At 37.0% G+C, this 23,833-nt stretch overlaps 1 protein-coding gene across 1 annotated transcript in view; it reads left to right on the forward strand.

Annotated features, from left to right (window-relative positions):
- GPC5 (glypican 5) overlaps nt 1–23,833 on the forward strand; it is a gene marked incomplete at both ends in the record, with an annotated part of 1,374,381 nt that overhangs the window by 423,584 nt on the left and 926,964 nt on the right. Inside the window, one exon of the mRNA XM_082859487.1 lies at nt 11,954–12,074. Within this exon, the coding sequence (XP_082715613.1) occupies nt 11,954–12,074 (121 nt within the window). The remainder of the gene's footprint in view (nt 1–11,953; nt 12,075–23,833) is intronic.

The raw sequence follows: 23,833 nt of genomic DNA on the forward strand, positions 1-23,833 counted from the left end.
CCAGAGAGAACACAGCTTGTGCAATAACCCTGAATCAGGAGCCTGTGGACTTATTCATAGAGTACCATCATGGAAGCCAGTGTGGTTGAAGCATAATGAAGGAGAGGAAGAGTATTAGTAGATGATGTCAGAGAAACAGGAGAAGAGGCAGATTGTGGAGAGAGGGCCTTGTAGGCCATCGTAAGGACTTTGGAATTCCCTCTGACTTGAGATGGGGTCTATTGAAAAGTCTTAAGTAGAGAAGTGGCATGATCTGAATTACTTTTAATAAGATCTCTCTGGCTCTTGGGTAAAGAAAAGGTGAAGGGGATCAAGGTGAAGCTGGGAGTCCAGGAGGGAGTCTTTTGCCATAATCAGATAAGGAAAAAGGCATATATGGTCTAGACTAGAATGATCATGTTGGAAATGGTCACTAGTATTCTGAATCTAGACACTTTCAGTAGAGCCTACAGGAATGTTTAATGCTATCTCTTGAGTTCACTCAATGTTAGATGGGGGATGTAGAATGCTCTTCCTTCCCTTTGCCCCTAACAATCCTCAATATCTAGTATTATAACTAGGAGTACGAATATCATTGCATTTATTAAATACTTATTTTCTTTTGAAATTTTACTTTAATCATAATTTTGTGGTAAACAATTATAAAACATGTAAAAGGAACTTTAATTGGATCAGTTGTCTCCTTTCAGGATTTTGGATTCACAACTTCCTGCTTCTTGAAAGTTTAATTTTGATAATTTTTCCCCAATATGTACCGATATGTCCTTGAGCAAATTATTTTTGGAAGGACAGATCAGTGGGATATATAGAGGTGTCATCCCTTTGCATTCAACCTTGATACAGAACCTGATAGATACGATGTTTTTGGTCATATTCTTGTTAAAGTCTCCACGTCTTCTAATATATTCACACAGCCGAAGAAAGGTCTAAAGTAAACCTGATATAGTTTATTTTTAACTAACGCTTTTTTTCTATATATATATTAATCGGATATTTTCTTTATTTTTGCAGTTTTGGGGTTTGGCTAGTTTCTGTCTACATATGGGTAAGTCTTCACTGTTTTCCCACCACAACCACTAGAATCTGGTTAGTTCTTTTCTTCTTCATATTAAGTTATAGCTTTGATTATTGTTTCATATCAAGTTACTCTTGTTTCTTTCTCGGGTTCACAAATTATTCTTGAGTCAGAACTCCCATCTCTGGCATTCCATCTACCATCTTTTCTGTCATCATGTTCTGCCTCTCTCTTTCCCCCTGGGCCCTGATTCAATTGCTGCTTGAGCTTTTCAGTGCATCTGTTTTGTTCTCCACGGATCCCATTGTGGATGGAAGTTGTGCTATTGCATTTTAGTTTTCATGTAAACCTCCTAATCTCACCCATCTCCCATTTTGTCGTTTAGGCCCATTTTGTCATTATAACTTTCAGCTCCCGTTTCATAAATGACCTGTCTTTCTACCTACTCTTCATAGTTTAAGTAGTTTAAAGCAATTTTCTAAATATTTCTTCTTGTTCAACAGTAAAATCATTTTTAGGGGTATTCTTTCCCTAAGTCTTCAACATGATATTCCCTTTCTTGTTTTCGCAGGATGATTTTTAGTTGTGTGTGTGTTTTCTGTTATGTTTTCCCCATTCTCTTTACCTAGAAGGTAGTAATATTTATCTAAAATCAGGCTTTTGAATAAAAACTAAATAGCCACATTTACATCTCACTTACCTTTGAGATGATGGCTGAGCTTCTTTTTAATTCTAAACTGGAGGAGAGTAGGTTGATATGCACATCCCCTCAGTAGCCAGCAAGCATCTATTGGAATAGCTCAGCTAGGCTAAGGTGCATACCTGTCCTGTGCTGTCTCGTTCAAGGCACAAGACGCACTGCAATGTTCAGCACACGTGTAGAGTGGGGGGCAAGGATGAGTACTGTTTGCAAATGATATGCGTTACTGATTTCTGGGTGGGGATTCTAAAGAAAGGCTGTATTTTATTTTGAAATTAATTTTAAATAGCCCGTTGGTATGGCGCAGGTCGCGTGTTTATCAGGAATTTCTTGATTTGCTTTATACGCTCTCCATTGTTCCCTAAACTTCGTGAAAATCTTTTTGTACTAAATAGCAAAGTTGTAATGTGGGAAGAGGAAGGAAAAATAGGAAAAGAGGCTGAATTCTTGCTAGGGGGAGCGAAATCAGGGAGGGGGCAGCAGCAGAGGGAGCGAAGATGCTGGGAAGCCTATGTGATTAAGACCCGAATCACTTGGGTTATAAATCGCTTCAGGTACCCAGGCTCCTCTGTTGCTTCAGCCAACAAGGCTTTTCTTGAGGGAAATATTCTCCAGGTCCTGGCAGAATCTTGCTGCATCTTGTTCTTTTATTGTAGCTTCAGTCTCTCAAGGAGTCTATATTAGGCCCCTCAGAAAAACAGGAGTGGGGCTGTAGGAGAACAACTGCTGCTTCTCAGGGCTCCTGCAGGAATGACTCAGCGACAGGCTAGGGAGAGCCAACTGCCATCTTACCAGATTTTATATAGAGGAAATTCTTCCCTCCTGTGAAGTAAAATATGGATAGGAAGGTTTACCTTCATTGTTTTTACAGTTAGTTTACATATTGAGTGTCAGTTTTAGGATTTAGTGTTTATGTTGTTTGTTCTGTTTTACTCATTTATTTTTATTTCTAATGAGAACTTGGATGAGACTCCATTAAAAAGTGCTATTCAGAAACTTTTTAAAACTGGACCACATCAGCATTAAAATGAAATTACAAATTCATGGGATTTGTTACCAAATTCAGGAACATTGAGGAATTTTATAAGAACCCGTTCTGGAAAAGATAACTTAGCTCCTGAAAGTTATTTTTTGGTTTACTTTTGTATCAGTCATATATGCACTCAGATAGCAAATAGGTGTTAAGCTCTCATATTCAAAGCATTTTGTCAAGCCCTGGAACTAGAGGATCATTAAGACAGACACACTAATTGACCTCAAGAATTTACAGTCTAAACGGTGAGCTGTGACAAAGCGAGAGAGAGGCATGGACATATATACACTACCAAAAGCAAGGTAGATAGCTAGCGGGAAGCAGCCGCATAGCTCAGGGAGATCAGCTCGGTGCTTTGTGACCGCCTGGAGGGGTGGGATAGGGAGGGTGGGAGGGAGGGAGACGCAAGAGGGAAGAGATATGGGAACATATGTATATGTATAACTGATTCACTTTGTTATAAAGCAGAAACTAACACACCATTGTAAAGCAATTATACCCCAATAAAAATGTTAAAAAAAAAAGAATTTACAGTCTAGAAGGGAGTTATAGGCACTAACTATTGTGCAGTTAATTACTTGATTAAAATAATGATACATGTATCCCAGAAAAAAAAAGTGTTAGCAAGCAATAGTTACAAGAGCGAACAGCCTAGAAGAGACACCCTAGTTGGCAGTTAGTTGTATTAGTTTCCTGTGACTGCTCTAGCAAATTACCAGTGAGTGGCTTACAACTGCAGAAATGTGACAGCTAACAGTTTTGGAGGTCTGAAGTCTGAAATCAATATTGCTGGGCCCAAATCAAGTTGCACTAAGGCCGTGGTTCTAGGGGAGAATTCATTCCTTGCCTCTTCAGGCTTCTAGCATTCTTGGGTTTGTGGCAGCATCACTTCAGTCCCTGCCTAGTGGTCCTATTGCCTTCTCCTTTTACTTCTGTAAAAAAACAAAAACCAGAGGCTTCCCTGGTGGTGCAGTGGTTAAGAACCCGCCTGCCAATGCAGGAGACACGGGTTCGAGCCCTAGTCTGGGAAAATCCCACATGCAGCGGAGCAACTAAGCCCGTGCGCTACAACTACTGAGCCTGCGGTCTAGAGCCCATGAGCCACAACTACTGAGCCTGCATGCCACAACTACTGAATCCCGCGTGCCTAGAGCCTGTACACTGCAACAAGAGAACCCACCAAAATGAGAAGCCCGTGCACCGCAAGGAAGAGTAGCCCCCGCTCACCACAACTAGAGAAAGCCCACGTGCAGCAACAAAGACCCAACGCAACCAAAAATAAAATTAATTAATTAAAAAATAATCCAAAACCAAAAAACTCCCTCTGTCTTCCACTTAAAGGGATACATGCCATATGGGCATTTAGGGCCCACATGGATAATCCAGGGAAATCTCTCTATCTCAGAATCTCAAATTTAATCCCATCAGCAAAACCCCTTTTAAAGCTTGGTGTAGTGACTGGGGAAAGAGATAGAAGTTTCTAGGCAGGAGGAACAGAGTATAAACCGAAGGACCTTGCAGAAATCATTTAAATGACTGAAAGAGGGGAAGTAGAGGAAAAGCACAGAGAGTGAGGGAGAGGTTGGCCAAATTTGTCTCGAGGTACAGAATCTCCAGGTCATCTGGACCAGAAACACCCATTCTGTTTGGACTCTGCCAGCCATCAGAAACCTCCCGCCTTCTGTGTATACATCTTTTTCACATACTGAGTCAGCCAAGTGTGTCCAGAGAGGAATCACAATTGTAGGAATCTGAAAGTCCCTAGGCACATAGAGTTCTGTCTATGGAACTAGGTCCAGCTGTTTTTTGCACTGCATAACTGGGTTTGCCAAGAAATAGCTGGAGAAGCAATTTTCTCATATATGCAAGTGAACACAAATTAGAGTCCATTACACAAGTGGATTGTTTTTTCAGGACTGTCTGATAGTAGGAATTTGGCTGTGGTGTAGTTAAGATGAGGATGGACAGAAAGCTGAGCTATTTCCCCACCTCCTCCAGCTTCCTCTCCATAATAACTGTGATTTGAAAGCTACCAATTTTTATTTTTTGAGAGTCAACAGACCACAAAATGGACAGAACTTTAAGTTGGGATTGGAGACAGGGTTGAAACTGGGTATTCAAATGGATGTGTTATGCTCAACTTCTAATTGTTTTCTATATACTAATTAATTACTACAGGCTTACTTTCCTTAAGAAAAATTATTTACAAATCTTTTAAAATTTCAAATCCCTTTTATGGGCCCAGGAAGTCCACTTTTTTGCTATTGAAAATTAATGTAAAGAAAGTGAATACGGGAACAGTAGGGTATGTGTGTGTATAAGTACATATAAATATATGTGTATATTATTGTGTATATAAATGTTTATTTTATGTATATATAAATGTTTATATGTATATACATTATATATTTTATTATTATATATTATGTATATGTTATATATAAGCATTTTTTCCATGTAGTTCTTCTTATATTATTATGTCTGACTTTCATTAATATTCTAACCAATTTATTTGGTCATGCCTAAAATAAGAGCAGACAGAAGTATTTACAATAAAACCTACATAATACTGAGCTTGTTGGCTTCCTTGACAGATTCCCACCCCCAATCCAAAAATACATGGACCAACCACATATCAAAACTGTCCAATTAGTAGAGTATTGATGATGGATTTAAACTTTGAAAACTGTATTTGTCAAAGAGTGTCCTTTATGAAAATAAACAAGCTACAAATTTCCAAAAGTAAAGGAAGAAAAAAGAAAATGATGCCATTAAAGGTAGGATTAATAAATATATTAAAAAATATTTAATTAACTGTCCATCAGTTAAAATATATCTTACCATTATGACTGCCCTTCCCCCTCTCATTGGTGTTTATTTGTAAATTGCTCGTCTGTGTTTCTATTTGCTGTGTAGGATTGTGGAAACAGCTACTTTGTGGTAGTTTGTTATTGTGGCCCCAGGAAACTAGTATGCTCTGAAATTCAGAGTTTCTTTCTCTCTGGTTTTTTTTTTTTTTTTTTCATTTTTTGCGGTACGCGGGCCTCTCACTGTTGCGGCCTCTCTCGTTGCGGAGCACAGGCTCCGGACGCGCAGGCCCAGCGGCCATGGCTCACGGGCCCAGCCGCTCCGCGGCATGTGGCATCTTCCCGGACCGGGGCACGAACCCGTGTCCCCTGCATCGGCAGGCGGACTCTCAACCATTGCGCCACCAGGGAAGCCCCTCTCTGATTTTATTGTATTATGTATTGGTAGGAAATACCTGGGTGGTTCATTTGCATGGTATGTTGATAATCTGAGAATTATTGTATCTCGCAACTAATTTTAAAGTATATTTTGATGCAGTTGTTAGTTTCATGTCTGAAGTTTAACTAATGTTGGTGCCAGTTACATTTGCAAAACAATACAAAAAACTGTGTAAGATTCTAGGGACTTTTAGGATTTTGTAATGTCTCTATCAAAAGGTTGGTGAGATGAAATTTATATAACGTTATATGTAGTGATCTGCTAAAAATTCCTTGTTGATTGCTATACAAAGCATGACATTACCTTATTAGAATAATGTTTATGAGTGTTTTCCATAAGATATCACAAACTGTGATATCCTCAGTAGGTATTTAGTTATCTATAAATAATAATAAAGGCCATAATAAGGTCTCTATCAATTCTATTTATTTTGACTTCATTATTTAAGGTCAGAAACATATATTTCAAACTTAGACATTATTATCTATAATTATAAAGTCAAATAAATGGTAGAAATTAACTTAAATATAGTTTGTGTCTCAACAGTTGAAGTGAGATAGTGGAATCACAGAAGGTTGAATCTTTTTGAATTGATTCTACAGACATCTGCATTCTCTAAATCCCCTGTAGTCCTCTTACCTATCATGAAAGGTCATTCTCTTAAACCTGGCACATGAAATCAATCATATGACTCCTATCTGTTATGAGAGTTCAAAGATTAAGACCTTCACTGTCAAGGAGAAGGGCTGTATAGAAGCTGCATGGGCACAAAACAGCATTCAGCAGTGGCATCCAGTGTCACCCAGGTATTTGAGAAAAAGTTACAGAAGACAGATCACTAGTACTTACTTCACATTTGCTACCAAAACCAAGAAGGGGGGCCCAGAGATGATTTGAAAGAAAAATCTGTTCTGGAGGAAGGGGTTCACTGATGAATACCTAGCTTGTGCTTGCCAGACCTTTAAACCAGATTCAGCAATGCATTTACCAGAGTCAAAGACACCTCCTAAAACTAGGAGACTCAGAACTCTGGAAATGGAAGGAATTTTAATATACAGTCACCTAACCAAGTCAGAAAAAAGGATATAAACCAAACATCTACTACTGCCGCTACTATTACCACCACCACCAACATGGTCCCCATTCTCAATCTTGAATCTCTAACAGAGTTGGCAATAATAGTGGAAAGAGAAAGCCCCTGATAAGGTGTTTTCCTCATCTCTGATCAATGATCATATTCTTATATCTTGTCCCAGTGAAGCTATCAAAAACTTCTAAGACAGATCACTTTAATGATTCATAACGAATTCCAGGGTCAGATTTTATATATTTTTCCACCTGAAATTGTATAAGTGCACATCAAAATACCATACTTTTGATGTGAATCTGAAACAAAGTCTATTGCATTCCCAAGAAAATGAAATTAATATCATCCAGGAGAGCATGGTGTGTTTCAAATAAGAAATGTTGGTAATGTCAGGAGAAATGACTTCTTAATGACATACCGTGTGTAGGTGTATTAGCACTTCTTTTTAATATTTCATCTGTTGAACACCAAGAGAACTGGAATCTTGTTAATCATCATTTTAAAACATTTTTATAGAATGTAAATATATCCGTACTTGCCTTTTTGCCATGTTAATGAGAAGCAAGTCATACTTGTGGAATGAGTATTCCTATTAAACTGCTGTCATCCATTCCCAGACCTGCTTAAAAGAAACAGGCACAGATGGTGGGTCTATTACTTCTCTAACAAAAAATTTGCCTCTTTTTTGTGTGTGTTTTGTTCCCTCCTTCTCATTGAAATGTGAGCAGTTTTTCAAGTCAAGAAGCCTCTGTAGGGTTCCTTGAAATGTTTTATCCATTACTTGTACATGTAGGAGGAAAAAGAGTGATTAATGATTTATTAAAATTTCATAATGAGAAAAACTCATATAAGAAGTCTGTTGGAAAAACTTTGATTTAGTAACTGTATTTTTTGCATGCAAATTAAAGTCTGCAGGGAGTTTTTGTGTCAGACTAGGAGCCTAAATTACTAATTTTATGATGACAAAACCATTTAGCCCGTGTTAAAAATACCTATGTTGTTCTTTTATTTATACATTGTTCAATGCAAATTTGTCTGTTGTATGCATATTAAGAAAAAGAGCATGAGAAGTTTTCAACGTAAATGTTTCGTTTAGGTTGAAAATACATGTATACAGTGAGGTATCCAAATTTTAACTATGCAGTTCTATTCTTTTTTTTTTTTTTTAATATAAAATGAGCACTCTTGTGGAGCCAGGATCCAAATCAAAAAACATATTACTAGAACCCCAGAAACCCCCTTCAAGCTTCTGCACACTATCTCCTAGAGTAGTACTTATGGTGATTTGGAACATCATTGATTAGTTTTTAACTTTTAATGAATGGAATCATAGCACATGTTCCATATGTTGCTTCTTTCATGTAATAGTTCGCTTATAAGATTTGGAATACAGTTGTAATTCATTCACTCTCATTGCTATATAGTATGACATTATGTAAATATTCTACCATTTATTTGCCCATGCTAATGTTTAGGGATATTTGGGTTTTGTCCAGTTGGGTGCTCTTTTGCATAGAACTTCTCTGAAAATTCTATACCTTTCTTTTGGTAAACATTGTTTAGTATATACCCGAATACACGTCAAATAGTGGTTTATATCAGTTTAAACTCCCATCCACAAGGAGAGAGGGTTCTAACTGCCCTACATCCGTGCCAATGCTTGGTATCATCTTTTTTCATTTAAATCATTCTGGTGTGTGTATATCACTATTGCACTGTGGTTCTTCTTAACCTTACAAAAACAGAAAAGAATAATTTTATTAAAGTATGTTTCACTTAAAGTATCTTAAATGCCCTGCTTTGCAATATTTTTTTCTTACTTAAATGATACATAAGAATAGTGATCCTGAACTATTCGATAATACACTAGCTGGGAAGGAGATTATTGATCAATTGTAATTCTGATAAATTTAACGAGTTATTTACTGTAATAATTAAGAACAAAAAATAAGCAATTCTTTGGATTAATGTGGAACAATATTCTTGAATGTTAAAAGAAAGTTTCATGGTCTATAAATAAATCAAGACGTGAACCAAGTAAGTGTTTATTTAAAGTTAAGAGAGGAGTCTCAGTTTCCATTGTTGGCATTATGTCCGTATTTCAGGTGAAACAAAGGAAAATCTTAAGGCAAACTTGCAGTCTATTAGTTCAGTCTCACCCTGCCAGCAACTGTTATTTCACTCTTTATCTAGTAATATACAACTGTTCGTTGAAGAGGTTTTTGAAGAAAATAGTATATCCCTTTTAATTAGAAGCAGTGAAGACTTTGAAATGCTATAGTTACAGTAAAAAAAAAAATCAAGTCAAAACAAAACAATTAAGAAAACAAACACTTTGCACCAAGCTAATTGTATCTTTATGTTAGTTGGTTTCAGGAGTTTTCATTCATAATTATTGAATGATTGTATCTAGAGCTCACATTCCCTGTGTTCATATCCTTGCTGTATATTTAACCAGCAGTGTTGCCTTGGGAGAGTGACTTAACCTATTCAAATCTTAGATCCCCAATCTACAGATAGGGAATAATTATCTTATAAATAGTATATGGTGTACTGTTCTGGGTCCTCCAAGAAGCAAATGCCAAAGAAGGACTAAACACAAGAGGAGTTTTATTAAGTGAAATGCCTATGAGTGAAAACGGGGAGGAATCTGGGTAAGGCTGGAAGAGCTGTTGGCCATGAAGCAAACGTGACCCGGAGTGAAGGAGAGAGGGAGGCAAGGTGGAGTGGAAGCATTCGGCATGAGGTGCCGTCTAAGGCAGGTTTAGCAGGGGCTGCGGGGAATCCTGAGTCAAAATTGACCATTAGGGGAAAGCTATGTCTTCCAGTGATGGGTCTGTGTTAGTATCTCTGCTGCACTCAGTCATTGGTTGGAGGAGACAAACAAATAGATTTCAGAGCAAAGCGGCAGGTGCCCTGGTCAATGACACTTCCAATATTTTGAAGCCTATGAGGCATGTTCTCATGGCTGCAACAAATGATTGTCACTGAGATGAACTGACAGACTCCAAAGAAAGTAATTAAAACAACGCCTGAGTCATAGTCATCATTTATCCATTTATTTATTCACATTATTCATCATTATTATTAATAATCACACTAATAAGGGAGCCACATGCGTAACCTACTTGAAATATTTGGAAGAAATATGTAACAGTGCTACAGAGAAGTTAAGAGAAGCCTTTTATAATTTACTTGATTCTTCTTAACTAAAGAATATTAGTACACATTAATAGTATATGCATAATTGTTTTCCTTCTACTATTTGTTATTGGTATATATTGCTAAGTTACTAACTTACACTGGAAAGCTAACTCTAAAACCCTCTATTTCTGCATAAAGAAACGAGTTCAGGGTTGTTTTAAAAATAAAGTTATTAATATCATTATTCTTATCACATCCAATTGGTATTATCCATATCAAAGAGTTCCATCATTTACTATCATTGGAAGGACATAATTAGCAATTGTTTGATCTACTTTTGAAATTTGATCATTGGGTATGCGTAATATTGGGAATAACTGGATATTACTTGAAACTCCTTTTGTTTGGCCATATTCTCAACAGTGGAACCTCTTTTTATCTTTTCAAAGAGTTTCCACTGCTGTAGAAAATTCAGAAGGTTCATGTGCATAATTGTGGTACTCTGCTCAAATACAGAGAAGGGATATTACATTACAAATTATGTGAAAATGCTTCCCGAAAAGTCTGTGAGGCCACTTTATCATGATACTTTAATGTAAGCAACATTTTACTCAGAGGAAAGTCTTAAACACAGAGGGGATGGAGCCTCCAGGGCATGTCCCCCATCTCTTACTTTCCCCCATTTGTTCTCTCCTTTTGTAAATAAAAGCCTAGTTATTCTTCCCTGTGTGTGTTACTCAAGGGCCTTTGCGATTTCCCCTGCTGGGATGTCATCTTTTGCCCTGGAGAGCACATTAACTACATCCAAGACCTATCCTTAACCTTAATATTTCAAGGGCTGCCTCAAGCTATAACTCCTTGGTCCAAATAAACTTCTCCATATGTTCAATGTTTACTACTTGTGTTATCCCTCCCTCTCACTTGGCATATACTCTTCCTTCTTGCTATCCCTACCACATACTGAACGTCTCCTTCATTCCTACTGCTGTGCTTTAACTGTTCACTTGTCATTATGCTACACCACACTGTCAGGAAAATAAAGATAGTTATATTGCTGGAATCTAGTAAGAACTTTTAAATATAATGTAATGAATGAATGAACAAGTTAATTGATACATTATATTCCCAGGTATATAATGAGTGCTGTGAGGATAAGAATTGAGTCTTATAACTCCTTATAACCCCAGTCATGTAGTATAGGACTGGAATATAGGAGGGGGCGCTTAGTACATCTTTGTGACTGATGAATCTAAATATTTGTTTGAGTACTAAGTTGACATTATGTGACATATATATGTGTATATGTGTATATATATTTCTTTTGTAGTCCAATATGTAAAAAAAATTACTGTGATTCATCTAAATACTGTGTAAAATGAAGTGAATTGACCCAGATGATATGGATTCAGACGTGTGTAATTCAGCAAAGATTGGTAACAAAGTGAGATGTATATTAACTTTTTTTAGTATATTGGTAAGTAGTATTAAAAACGCAATTTTTGGTTGGGTCTTTTGAGAGGATAACAATAGAATAGTCTGTATTTGCATGCTAAGTGTTTTACCAGGAAAGACATTGCAGCTGTGCCAGATTCTGGTCCAAGAAAAAATACATTATTTTATACTCTTGAGGGAGTAAGATTCTGAACTCGAATCTGTTCCAAAAGTTGTGGCAGATAATACTGTGACCAGATTATTAAGTCATGTACCTTTCACTTTTCACTTTGTTAGCTATACTCAGCGTGTGGTTGGAAATGGAATCAAAGCCCAGTCTGGAAATCCCGAAGTCAGAGTCAAAGGAACTGATCCTGTGATAAATCAGATTATTGATAAACTGAAGCATGTTATTCAGGTAAGTGCCAATGCTCTATTTATTGGTATAGTCAGTGATAACTAGTAAATGATGACTTTCCATTATACGTCATCAACCTGTTAATCCTATCTGATAATCCTACCTGAAGCTGAGTGCTGGAATAAATTATTTGTATCTAGAGTTTTGGAAATATTTGGTTGAGTGATTTTCATATACAGTCAATGTGCAGCAGTATTTTAATGGATGGATAATATCTATCTGTAAAGGGAACCATGGTTTCAGGGTTTCAATAAATAATGAGAATCTCAGGATGAGCTTCATCCCTAACGAATAAGCTTTAGACATGGGAACTACTGTCACCATCTAAGGAAACACATAGAAGAGCATGGAAGATGCCAAAGGCACCTTCCAGGCAACTTTCTGAGCCTTGCTGTGAAGGTTTTTTGCTGCATTTTCAACAAAAGTTAAGTCATAAATTAATCACATGCATTTCATGTATTTATTTCCTGTATCACCTTTTACATGTTACCTAATGGTTATTTATGAAATACTTGTTTTATCTTTAATAATATTATTTAATTAAGTGAGTGTATACTGCTGTTTTTAATACATGGCAAGTAAAGCATGAAGGTATCTGTCAAAGGAATATTTCATCAAACTATTTGATTAATGAAAGCCAAATATTATATTGCATGTTGTAAAAAACACCTTCCATTCTGCATCTGTTGGAGTTTGGGCTAAGAAGGGCTATTTTTTAAGTTATTAGTCTTTTTATAACAATTTATATTTTAATTTTTTCTAAGCAAAACTTTGTATGGATAGTTGATCCTGACTTCTAGTGTTCTATGTCAGAATCTATACCTAAGCATAGTAGTGAGTTTTTATTGATATTATTCCAGAGTCGTTGGTATGCTTCTCATAACTGTTCTGCAAAACTTAAGTTTATATGGGGCCAGTTCTTAGGATTCCATTTTTATGGGAGTCTCTACAGATTGAGCAAAGCAAGATATGGGGGCTTGTGTCCAATACCAGAGATTTCTCCTTTTCAGGAGGCAATAATGGCTACTTTGCTCTTTCTACGGCTGGTACATTGGGAAAACAGAGCTCTCACCCTGGAGAGCAGAATCAAAAATAAGTTCCATTAGGAAAAGTATAAGAGAAAAGTAGTGCCGCTCACGGGCCCAGCCGCTCCGCGGCATGTGGGATCTTCCCGGACCGGGGCACGAACCCGTGTCCCCTTCCTCGGCAGGCGGACTCTCAACCACTGCGCCACCAGGGAAGCCCCTAGGATATCTTTTAATTCTTAAATTTCCAGTGGGCCAATAAACAATCTATTAGGAACTTGACACATAAACAAACTAGATTCCTAAGTATATGCCGATGTATATATGTTTTTGTTGGAGTTCCCCGGGAAAGAAACTGTGAAACAGAGATGTGTGTGCAGGAGGTTCACGGCAGAGTGCCCTGCAGTCAGTAAGGGGCTGGAGGGAGGGGCACAGCACAGAGGGAGCAACTGAACTGTGTTGTAGCTTCAACAGAAGCCTCGCCTGAACCCAGTAGGACCTCAGGAGCTGGGAGGCCTCTTTCAGGTTGTCCTGAGTTGAAACAAGGAGGTGGGTCTTCATTGTCCCACACTGACCAGTGATTGGATGAGGGCTAGTGGGGTGGAGGTAGGGTGTGTTAACTCAGCTCTGAGTCAGAGCCAACAATATTGCATACAGCTAGAGGAGCAAATGCCTTCATCTAGGTGGCACCTCACAGCGTCACGGGCTATGATATGGTATGTAGATCTGTATTATTCAAAAACTCTAGTGCACAATGGATCATAAAATCCAAAGAGCTTTAATAAAAAGTGGTTCCTCTCGCTGAGAGACAGCAAAGCTCAGTGGTCTCCAACGTGGGCTAAGCATTCCCCAGGGAGTTCACAAGCTGAGCCACTGGAGGGCAGAAAGGAAATACAGAACTTCAAGGTATATTTATTCTGTCACATTCTTTTACGTTTTTTTTTTTTTTTGGTTGTAGGAAGGTATATAAAATATGTAACGGTGCAATAGCACATGCATATAGTTTAGAAATACATAAATATGTGTCGAGTGGGTGTGTGTTCAAAATGTTTTAATGGTATATGTATATACACGCACACACATATATATATTATAAAAACAGATGGAAAACCCTGTTGTAGGCAATAAGGATGGAGCTGCTATATACAAAAGAGTACATGTAAAGAAAACATATTCACAAAGACATAAGTAGATACTCAAAATGTAGGGTTTATTAAAAATTCTTCACAGGAGGGTTCACTGATATGTTGCCCATTTGGCATGACATTTGACCCTTCTTGCTTCATAGATTTCAAAGCCATATCCTTTTCAAGGTGGCAGAGGGAAATAATTCCACTTTTTTTTTAGCACCCATGTTAAATTGAGTCCCATTCTTTCATCTTTATATTAGTGTGCAGATCTCCAATTATTCATGCTTAAGTTTCCTTCCAGAGTTACAAGAGAATATGAAATAAAATGCTACCTTTGAGGTCTATCTTTTTAAAGTCTACTAGGGTGATATGATTGAAATTTAGATTTTTACAGAAGATAGCAGAAAGTCATATTTTGTACAATATTCACCTGTAATGTCTTCGAACATGTTCTTTCCTAAGACAGCTGTACTGGAGATGAAGAGAAATTTTTGACTTTGCCAGACTTCTGACCGCTGGTCACATGCGTGTGTCCTAGTGGGAACGGCTGCTGTGCTGTAATATCCAGGGGCAGTTAAAAAGACCCATCACAGGGTCAGGTCTGAAAAGGTTCAGAAAATCATCTTCTATAAGTGAGAATTTATTAATTTGAGAATAAGTATGGAGCAAGGGAGGAAGTAGAAGAAGGAACATATTTCAGAATCTAATCTGTAGGTTTAGGTGATCACTTATTTGTGTTTGGAGTTTGTTTTTTATTGTAATGGATATTAAATGCATTTGTCGAGAATACAGTATACTATAAAAATGCCATCTCTCATTATAGGGGTAAGCAAAAGTTCCTCTTATCCTTTTTTTCCCATACCTGAGTATATGGAAATAAGCCAGCCATATTTATTAGCAAAAACTGTCTCCATATGTTAGCCCCCAAACATCTTTCTTCTAGGCCTGCCATTGAGCACACCTCATTTTCTACCCTGTAACCTCTGCAGTTAGAGTCATTAAACAAGTGGGTAGGGATTTTACTTTGCAAATGCCACTTTGTAAATGTCTTAATCATTAATTTATTCAAAATATTCCACTAATACTTATTGAATTCCCACTATGGGCCTGGTTCTGCACAAGGCACTGAGGTTACATGGGTGAACAAAGCAGACACAACCCTGCTGTCAGGGGATTTATATTCTAAGGAAAAGGACAATACAATGCCTGTAGCTGACAAACGTGAACAAATCCAGAAAACAGAACAGATGAGGTAGGGAAAGGCACTCAAGAAGAGAGAGCTTGTGGAGGCCTTTCCAAGTTGGGGGGCGGCTGGGTTGATACCGATTGACAAGGAATCATAGGAAAGGGAGAAGGAATCGTAGGAAAATCGGGGAGAGCTGTGTTTGAGGCAGAGGAAATAATACATTCAAGGACTTGTGGCAGGAGTAGGTTAATTGTATTCAGAGAACGAAGAGAAAGTCATGTGTCTGGAACAGAATGAATACAGAAGAGAAGAAAACATAAAATTAATTAAGGGGAAACTGGTAGGCTCTGGTAGGGCATTTCAGTTGTCTCCTAAGTGGGCAAGGAAACCATTTAAAGGCTTTAGGCGGAGTATGATGAATTTAATTTATGTTTTATAAAGATAATTTTGGCTTTACTATGGAAAATGGAGCTGAAGAGCAAGAGTAGAAATTGATTGGGGCTAGAATAAGAAGAGTGGGTAATATGAGAAACAGATGGATTTGGGTCAATCTGGCAAGTGGAGTTATCAGGAATTGTTGATGGATTGGAAATTGGGACAAGAGAAAGAGAATATAAGGAAGATAATCAGGGGGGATGATAATGTCATGAAGTGAAAAAAGGAATTCTGGAAGTGGAGCGCATCTGGGGTTTGGTTGTTGGAGTTGACCAGATATTAATAAATGAATGGTTCTCTTAAATTTGAGATGCCTGTTAGACATCCCAGAGGCATGCGCAGAGTTCATTGGCAACCCTAGAACTAGAAACGGACATTTGGGAACATCAGTATACAGATACTGTTCAAGTCGTGAGACTGTATGAGATTGCTACTTTCTTGTGAGAGTTTGTACCAAAACAATTAGAGGAGAATATAAAACAGCAGAATTCTATGAAAAATGTGTACTGTAAAAATCTATGAATGGAGAAATCATTTATTTAGTGTATGTGGTACCTTGCAGATACTTAGAGAGTTGATGTTGGACAGACAAGATATTTAGTAACATTAACTTTTTCTTACTGAAGAATTATGTGTCTATTATAATAAACCAAATTTTATTATTTTAGAAAATTTTACCAATAGAAAGAGTAGAAAATAAATGGTATACCACTTACGAAACAGCAAGCCTCAGGAAATAAGCCTTCTAGACTTTTTTGTACTTATGTATACATTTGACTTTTTTTAATAAAACAAAGAGTACATTTGGTTTTGTGTCCCAAACTACTCACCTAACAACACATAAATTTTTTTTTCACGGAATTAAATATTCTGCAGTATGGTTGCTAGTGCCTGAATATTCTATCATATGGTAGGACTATAATTTTATTTAATCCAAGCACCTTGAGTTGGATATTTAGGTTATCACCAATTTTCACAATAATAAAGACTACTAATAGGTATATCCCCTATACATAAATCTTTTTGCAACTTTTTTCTCTTGTGATAAATTTCTAAATGTTGTAACCAAGAATCTGTTCATTAATAATTTTAAGTATTTTGATAAATATTGCTAAATTTTTCTCTAGGAGAATTATAGGAATTTATATGTGAAGCAAATTATATATTTTAATTTTCCCCACATATTGAGGGTGTAGGTGAGAGATGGCAGTGACCACACATCAGTGTTAGGGAATATTATGGAGTTCTAGGAACCAAAGTAGTCAAACCAAAGTAGAACTGTTAGCCTGAGCTCCTGTCACCTGAGAGTACACCAAGGATGGCCAAAAAAAAAAAAAAAGGCTTCCCTGGTGGCACAGTGATTGAGAGTCCGCCTGCCGATGCAGGGGACACGTGTTCGTGCCCCGGTCCGGGAAGATCCCACATGCCGCGGAGCGCCTGGGCCCGTGAGCCATGGCCGCTGAGCCTGCGCGTCCGGAGCCTGTGCTCCGCAATGGGAGAGGCCACAACAGTGAGAGGCCTGCATACCGCAAAAAAAAAAAAAAAAAAAAAAAAAAAAAAATATATATATATATATATATATATATATATGGTCTTGAAGAACCTAGGGGCAAGACGGGAATAAAGACACAGACCTACTAGACAAAATAAATATTTTTAATTAGAAAATAGTTTATAAGATTTTTCAGGACTTCCCTGGTGGTGCAGCAGTTAAGAATCCGCCTGCCAATGCAGGGGACACGGGTTCAAGCCCTGGTCCAGGAAGATCCCACATGCCACGGAGCAACTAAGCCCGTGCACCACAACTACTGAGCCTGCGCTTTAGAGCCCGCGAGCCACAACTACTGAAGCCCACGCACCTAGAGCCTGTGCTCTACAACAAGAGAAGCCACCGCAATGAGAAGCCCACGCACCGCAACAAAGAGTAGCCCCCGCTCGCCGCAACTAGAGAAAGCCCACGCACAGCAATGAAGACCCAACGCAACCAAAAATAAATAAAGATAAATAAATTTATGAAAAGAAAATTTTTTTCAAGTCTTCCTAGAGAAAGCGAAAACAGCTTTAATTTTATTTAATTGTTTAGGACAAGCCCTATCTTTAAGTCCTGCCAAGAACAAAAATGCCAAGAAAATTCAATATAAATGGATAACTATGGATTATAATTTGGTCCTCAGGGAATATTTCAGGGGCTTCGAAGTCCCCTCACTGTCTCTGCAAGTCCTTCTGAACTGGGAACAAGGACGTTGGACAAAAGAGGGAAGTCATTCCCGGCTCCCCTCCATCTGTGATTTTGGCATCTTTCTCTAGATAAGCCACCATACAAACCCTCAGAGATACATTCCTGCAGTTCCCTACATTCCAAAACCTGTGCTTAAGGTGGACATTGCTTGTACCTTTGAAAACGACCTGTGATAAATATAGGGTAGCTATTAGCCTTCCAGTGAAGAATTGTGTAAAGGATGGAATTTTAAAAGGTTAACATGAGCTTTCTTAGATGTTTGCATCAGCCTGAATTGCCCTTCGGTAATAGATAGGAAACAGCACTTGATCCCTCTTAGTGCATCTGACAGAGGAAATGTATGAACATTTTAATTCAGATTGTCTCTCCTAACAAACTTATTTTGAAACTTATCGGTCATATTGACTAAGTTTGTTTAGGGCAAAACTGTCAGCAAAAAAGTCACAGTTATGCAGCAATTTACTTTTAAGCATTAAATAGCATCTATCATTTTTCAAAGAAAATGATGTCAGTGGTTAAAATCCTAACTGCTGAGCACTGTTAGTTGTGGACGGTAATGACCCACTGCTTAGAAATTACTTTACCTACTTTCAGTATGAAACATAAAAAGTAATATCACAGCAATTTTCTATAATTCTTTTATTGCAAGACCAATAAATGTTACAGTGTTGTTAAAAGTAGTAGATTTAAATAACATTTCTTCAAACAATTCCAATACATATAAGATATTACCAGTTTCTATTAAATATTCATTTTTATAGAAAGACTAAACTTCTTTAGAAAAATGTCTTCATGTATAAAATAAATTTGATTTGTAAATGTGAGAAAGAGCAATCATCATAACCATTTGCTTAAAAGCACAAAATACGTAGATATTTTATAATGTGTATTTCAGTAATCGCAACCTATGGCTTCAAGAAGAGATGAGAGACTTTCTTATTTTATGTAGGGAAAACTACGTTAAATTGCCTCTTTTCTTTTATCTCATTCTGTTCCTAGGATATCAATATGATAAATAGTGACTTAATAGCTATGATAAATAGTGACTTAATAGCTATGATAAGTTAAGATGAGATTCTAATTGAAATCTCAATGTATGGTTATAAGGTTAGTGTTTATAAATACAAAAAAATGACACAGAATTTTAAAAAGATATTAGTATCTCAGAATTTCTGAATTATGAAAACTGTCCAAGCTTTTTTCATTAAATCACCTACTATGAAATGCATTTAGAAAAACGTTTCCTGTTGTTAATAGCTTATAACTCTGACAAAGCCACTTGGTCAATTCCTAATTGCAAACTATTTGACCATGAGGTGTCAGCTGACTCTGAACTTCTTCCATTTCTACCAACTCATTCCCTTGCTTAGGAAATCACTACAGCACCCTGACTCCTTCCTCCTGATCTCCACTACACACTAATATCATGTCCCCAGGCATACTTTATTAATATTCCAGAAAGACAGTCACTTCTTGATTTTGTATTAGCAATGCAGTAGTGACCAAAGCCTGTTTAGTTTTTGGTTCAGAAGAAAGTATTTGAAATGCACCCAATAACGTTGAATGGTCATCTAATTTAGCAATTAGTTTGGTCTGAGTAAAGTCAAGGGAAGTTTGCTTTCTGGAATGTGTGGTATAATGCATTGACTTCACTATTGGCCATTTCATTAAAAAAAATCAATGGTCAGCATAAAACCAACCTTTTAAATTAGTGGACAATCAACTGGAAATGCAAGTTTCAAAACTCTTTTTGAAAGTAATGGGGTTTGGGTTGGCCATTGACCATTTATTTTTTATTATTTAAAGAGTATGTAGCTGTTTTATGTTGGGTAAATATTTGACTTTATATTTACTCTGATGCTGCCACATCATTATTACCTATTAAGATTTGAGCCATTTATCCAGCAGATTTTCTGTTTGTCAAACATACTGAGAGAATGTTGGACACTAAAACTTTTACATTTTTTATTTAGGTGATTTTTTTGTACATTTGTACAAAAATCTTTTCTTAATTTTGTACATTTGTACAAGAAAAATTGTACATTTGTACAGTTTTGTGCATGAATGTTGACAGCAGCATTATTTGTAATATTTGAAAAGTGGAAATAACTCCTTTTTCTCCCTTGTTGTTTAGAGGTGTGTTTTCTGGGTGGGGGACACTGTTATAGGAAGATTCGTGGCTCATAACTACTGCTAGAATATAGAACAGAATGAACTACAAGACAGGAAATAGAGGAACTAAGTGAAAAGTCACATACTGACCTGCTTGTTTTCAGAATGCTAGCATACAGGTACCAGCTACTCATGTAGAATATTAGATGATTCTTCTTTGAAGAAACTGATCAATTCTAGAACAAATAATTCCACATTCTGATTGGGCTTATACCCATTGAGAAGTTAACTTATCATCTAATTGAATGGTGGTGAAATCCTCTATTATACCCTATATACATACAATAACTTCCAGTTGGCTTCTGATACCCAATACCAATGGGCAATCAAAGATCACTGTGCATTGAAGGAAAATGGGAAAAAAATAAATGTAAAAGAAAAAAAGAAATGGAAACATTTAGATGAGTATGAAGAAGAAAATATACAAAACTATATGAATATCCTCCAAAAAATGAGAGAATAGATTGTATCTTAAAAAAATACTAATATATTGCTTCTACAAAATTAATGAAAGAATAAGAAGGAAGTTCAAAAATTAAAAGTATATAAAAATTTAAAATTCATTAGAAGGGTTTTCAAGATGTAGTCAAAAAATATTCTATAAAATAATAACAAAAAAGAGAGAAGGAAATAGTAAAATGATGAGATGTTAGAATTTTACTCTAGGAGATCCTTGTAATAAGAATTTCAGAGAAAAGAACCAAACTAATAGAGAGAAGGAGTTTATCATATAAATAATAAATCACTTTTTTCAGAAATGAAGAGTCTTGACTCCAGATTGAGCTCACCAAGTGACCATTACAATGAATGAACACACACACACACACACACCACACACAACAATAATTATGAAATTTATGAATATTGAAGAGAAGATATTAAAATCTTCCAGTGAAAGAAACGAACCAAACAAAATACATACAAATGCATACGAAGAATGGGGATCAGATTTGTAGTTTCTTACTGACAGGAGTACTAGAAGAAAATGGAGAAGCAGTACCTTCAAATTATGAGGTAACTGATTTCTGACCTGAAATTCTATACATAGCTAAAATGGAAATCAAGTATGAGGATAGATTAAAAAGCTTTTCAGATAAGAATACACAAATTTATATTTTATATACCTTCTGCGTAAAGCTGTTGGCAAAGAGTGATCAAGAAATGAGAAGATATGGGGTCCAGGCAACATGACGTTGAATACATCAGGTTAGGGAAAAGGATGACTGTGGGAAGGAATTTTGCAAGCCAAAAAGAAAAAAATAATTACTAACTTAATGTGTTGGAATGTATGAAAAAAAACATTTGACAGGCTTCCCTGGTGGCGCAGTGGTTGACAGTCTGCCTGTTGATGCAGGGGACGCAGGTTCGTGCCCCGGTCCGGGAGGATCCCACGTGCCGCGGAGCGGCTGGGCCCGTGAGCCATGGCCGCTGAGCCTGCGCGTCCGGAGCCTGCGCTCCGCAACGGGAGAGGCCACAACAGTGAGAGGCCTGCGTATCGCAAAAAAAACAAAAAACAAAAAAACATTTGACAGACTTGCTAGAGCATTTAAGGAAAAAGTTAGATAAATATAAGGCAAATTATGCAAACTGATAGATACCATGGCAATTGTAGATTATAGGAAAGCAAAAACCTTTATATGAAAAGATATATAATCATAGTACACTATTTCCCTGAACTGAATAAAATATTTGTAGATAAAACTATTACTGTAATCACAACTTTGCTAAAATTAAATTAGTTGTATGGGAAAAAGTAAAGTGGGTTGTGGTGGTATAAACAGAAAATCAATAAATATTGCCAAGAATTGATAATAAGAAACAGAAAATAAATGCCAATTTAATAAAGGTTTAGACATGTAAGGTTAATGCTAGAACAATCAGGTTGCTTATTACTTTCACCAGGAGCAGGAAACATGGTCTATAAAGTGCCTTTGGGAGTAGAAATGCTTTTTTTTTTCTTCTTTTAAATAGACCTTTTGGTACTACTTGGTTTTTTACTAAATATATTTATTACTCTGATAAACATAAATATAATTTAAAAAACTAAAGACAAACTGCATCATGTTTGATGTGAAGCTGCATCATCTGGTCTTCCATATCTCAAACCTCATTAGCTAATTCCTCCCCTTCTTACACTAATGTTACATCTACTCTCCCTACATACACACTCATTGTTTCAGTTCTTTCAATATCCCAGGTTCTTTCTTACTTCTAGTTCTTCCGTTCTATTTTTTTAAGCACATTATTATTAACTTTTACTTGGAAAAAAATTGTCTCTTTTTTTCTATATCTCATAGTCATCCATTATGTCTCAGTTTCCCCCAAAGAAGGGCACGTGTATTCCTGTGTTCTTCCTGGCACTCTGCAACTGACCTATGAGAGCGCTTCTTTAGAGAAGAAAAAATCAACTTTTTCTGTACCCAAATATCTTGGTAAGTCTGAGTTTAGTGTTTTGAACCATATCTTGCAAACTTGGCTAATATTTCTGTTTGGACTTGGCCGATCTTTCTGCTCTGATTAAACGTTGCAGAGAAACTCCTCCTCTAGCTTTTTCTGGATATTAATTCAGGTTCATAGTTCTACCATCCTCATTGAATTCTGGGAACCTAGGGTTATAGTAGTTCATAACGCTTCCCAATCAAACAATCCAGCTTTTCTCTTCTTGTTATTCACAATTTTCTGGGCCATGTGCCGTCCTCTGCTGGCAGCTGTCACAACTTGACTCCAAATACCCCAAAGTCTTGCATGCAAAAAGCACTCCATCTAATGATCTTCTGTAGCACTCCTTTGCCATATGAGTGGCTCACACATATTCACAGCTTTCTGCAGGCGTTATGATGAGTCCATAATGCTTTGCAGACTCAGTAAATGTACTCTATAATCACTTGAATATCATTTTATGAATGTGTTTTGAAGACGTAATTCGTCAGAGCAGAACAGTTTCTGGATATGTTTCTTGCAATTCAGCAGCACTTAACCAGATGGCCCCCTATAGCTTGGAAGCAGTGAATGCACCTTGAAAGTAGGCTGACTTATGAGAGGAATATGGTCGCTGGGGATCAATGGGAAAGTTTCTTAGGCACAGGATATTGAAGAAGTGAAATAAATACTGTATAAAGATTCATTGAAAACTAAACTAAGGGCTTCCCTGGTGGCGCAGTGGTTGAGAGTCCGCCTGCCGATGCAGGGGACACGGGTTCGTGCCCCGATCCGGGAAGATCCCACATGCCGCGGAGCGGCTGGGCCCGTGAGCCATGGCCGCTGGGCTTGCGCGTCCGGAGCCTGTGCTCCGCAACGGGAGAGGCCACAACAGTGAGAGGCCCGCGTACAGCAAAAAAAAAAAAAAAACTAAACTAAGTAAAAGTCCTATGATAAAATGAAAATATGAATTGTAATAACCTTAAGAAATGTGATAAGTCCCATGAATATAAGTTCTGCATCATTATGTGTTTCACATTGTTATGGTGGAAACTTAATTGGTTTCATTAGAAATAAAACAAATCATGAGTTTTATAGTAATGAGTTTGAATAGGCATTTATATACCTTTATACAAGGCAGGTCAGTTACTATT

Source organism: Leucopleurus acutus, assembly GCF_964270905.1.
Source record: "Leucopleurus acutus genome assembly, chromosome: 18".
In the NCBI taxonomy this organism is placed as follows: Eukaryota; Metazoa; Chordata; class Mammalia; order Artiodactyla; family Delphinidae; genus Leucopleurus; species Leucopleurus acutus.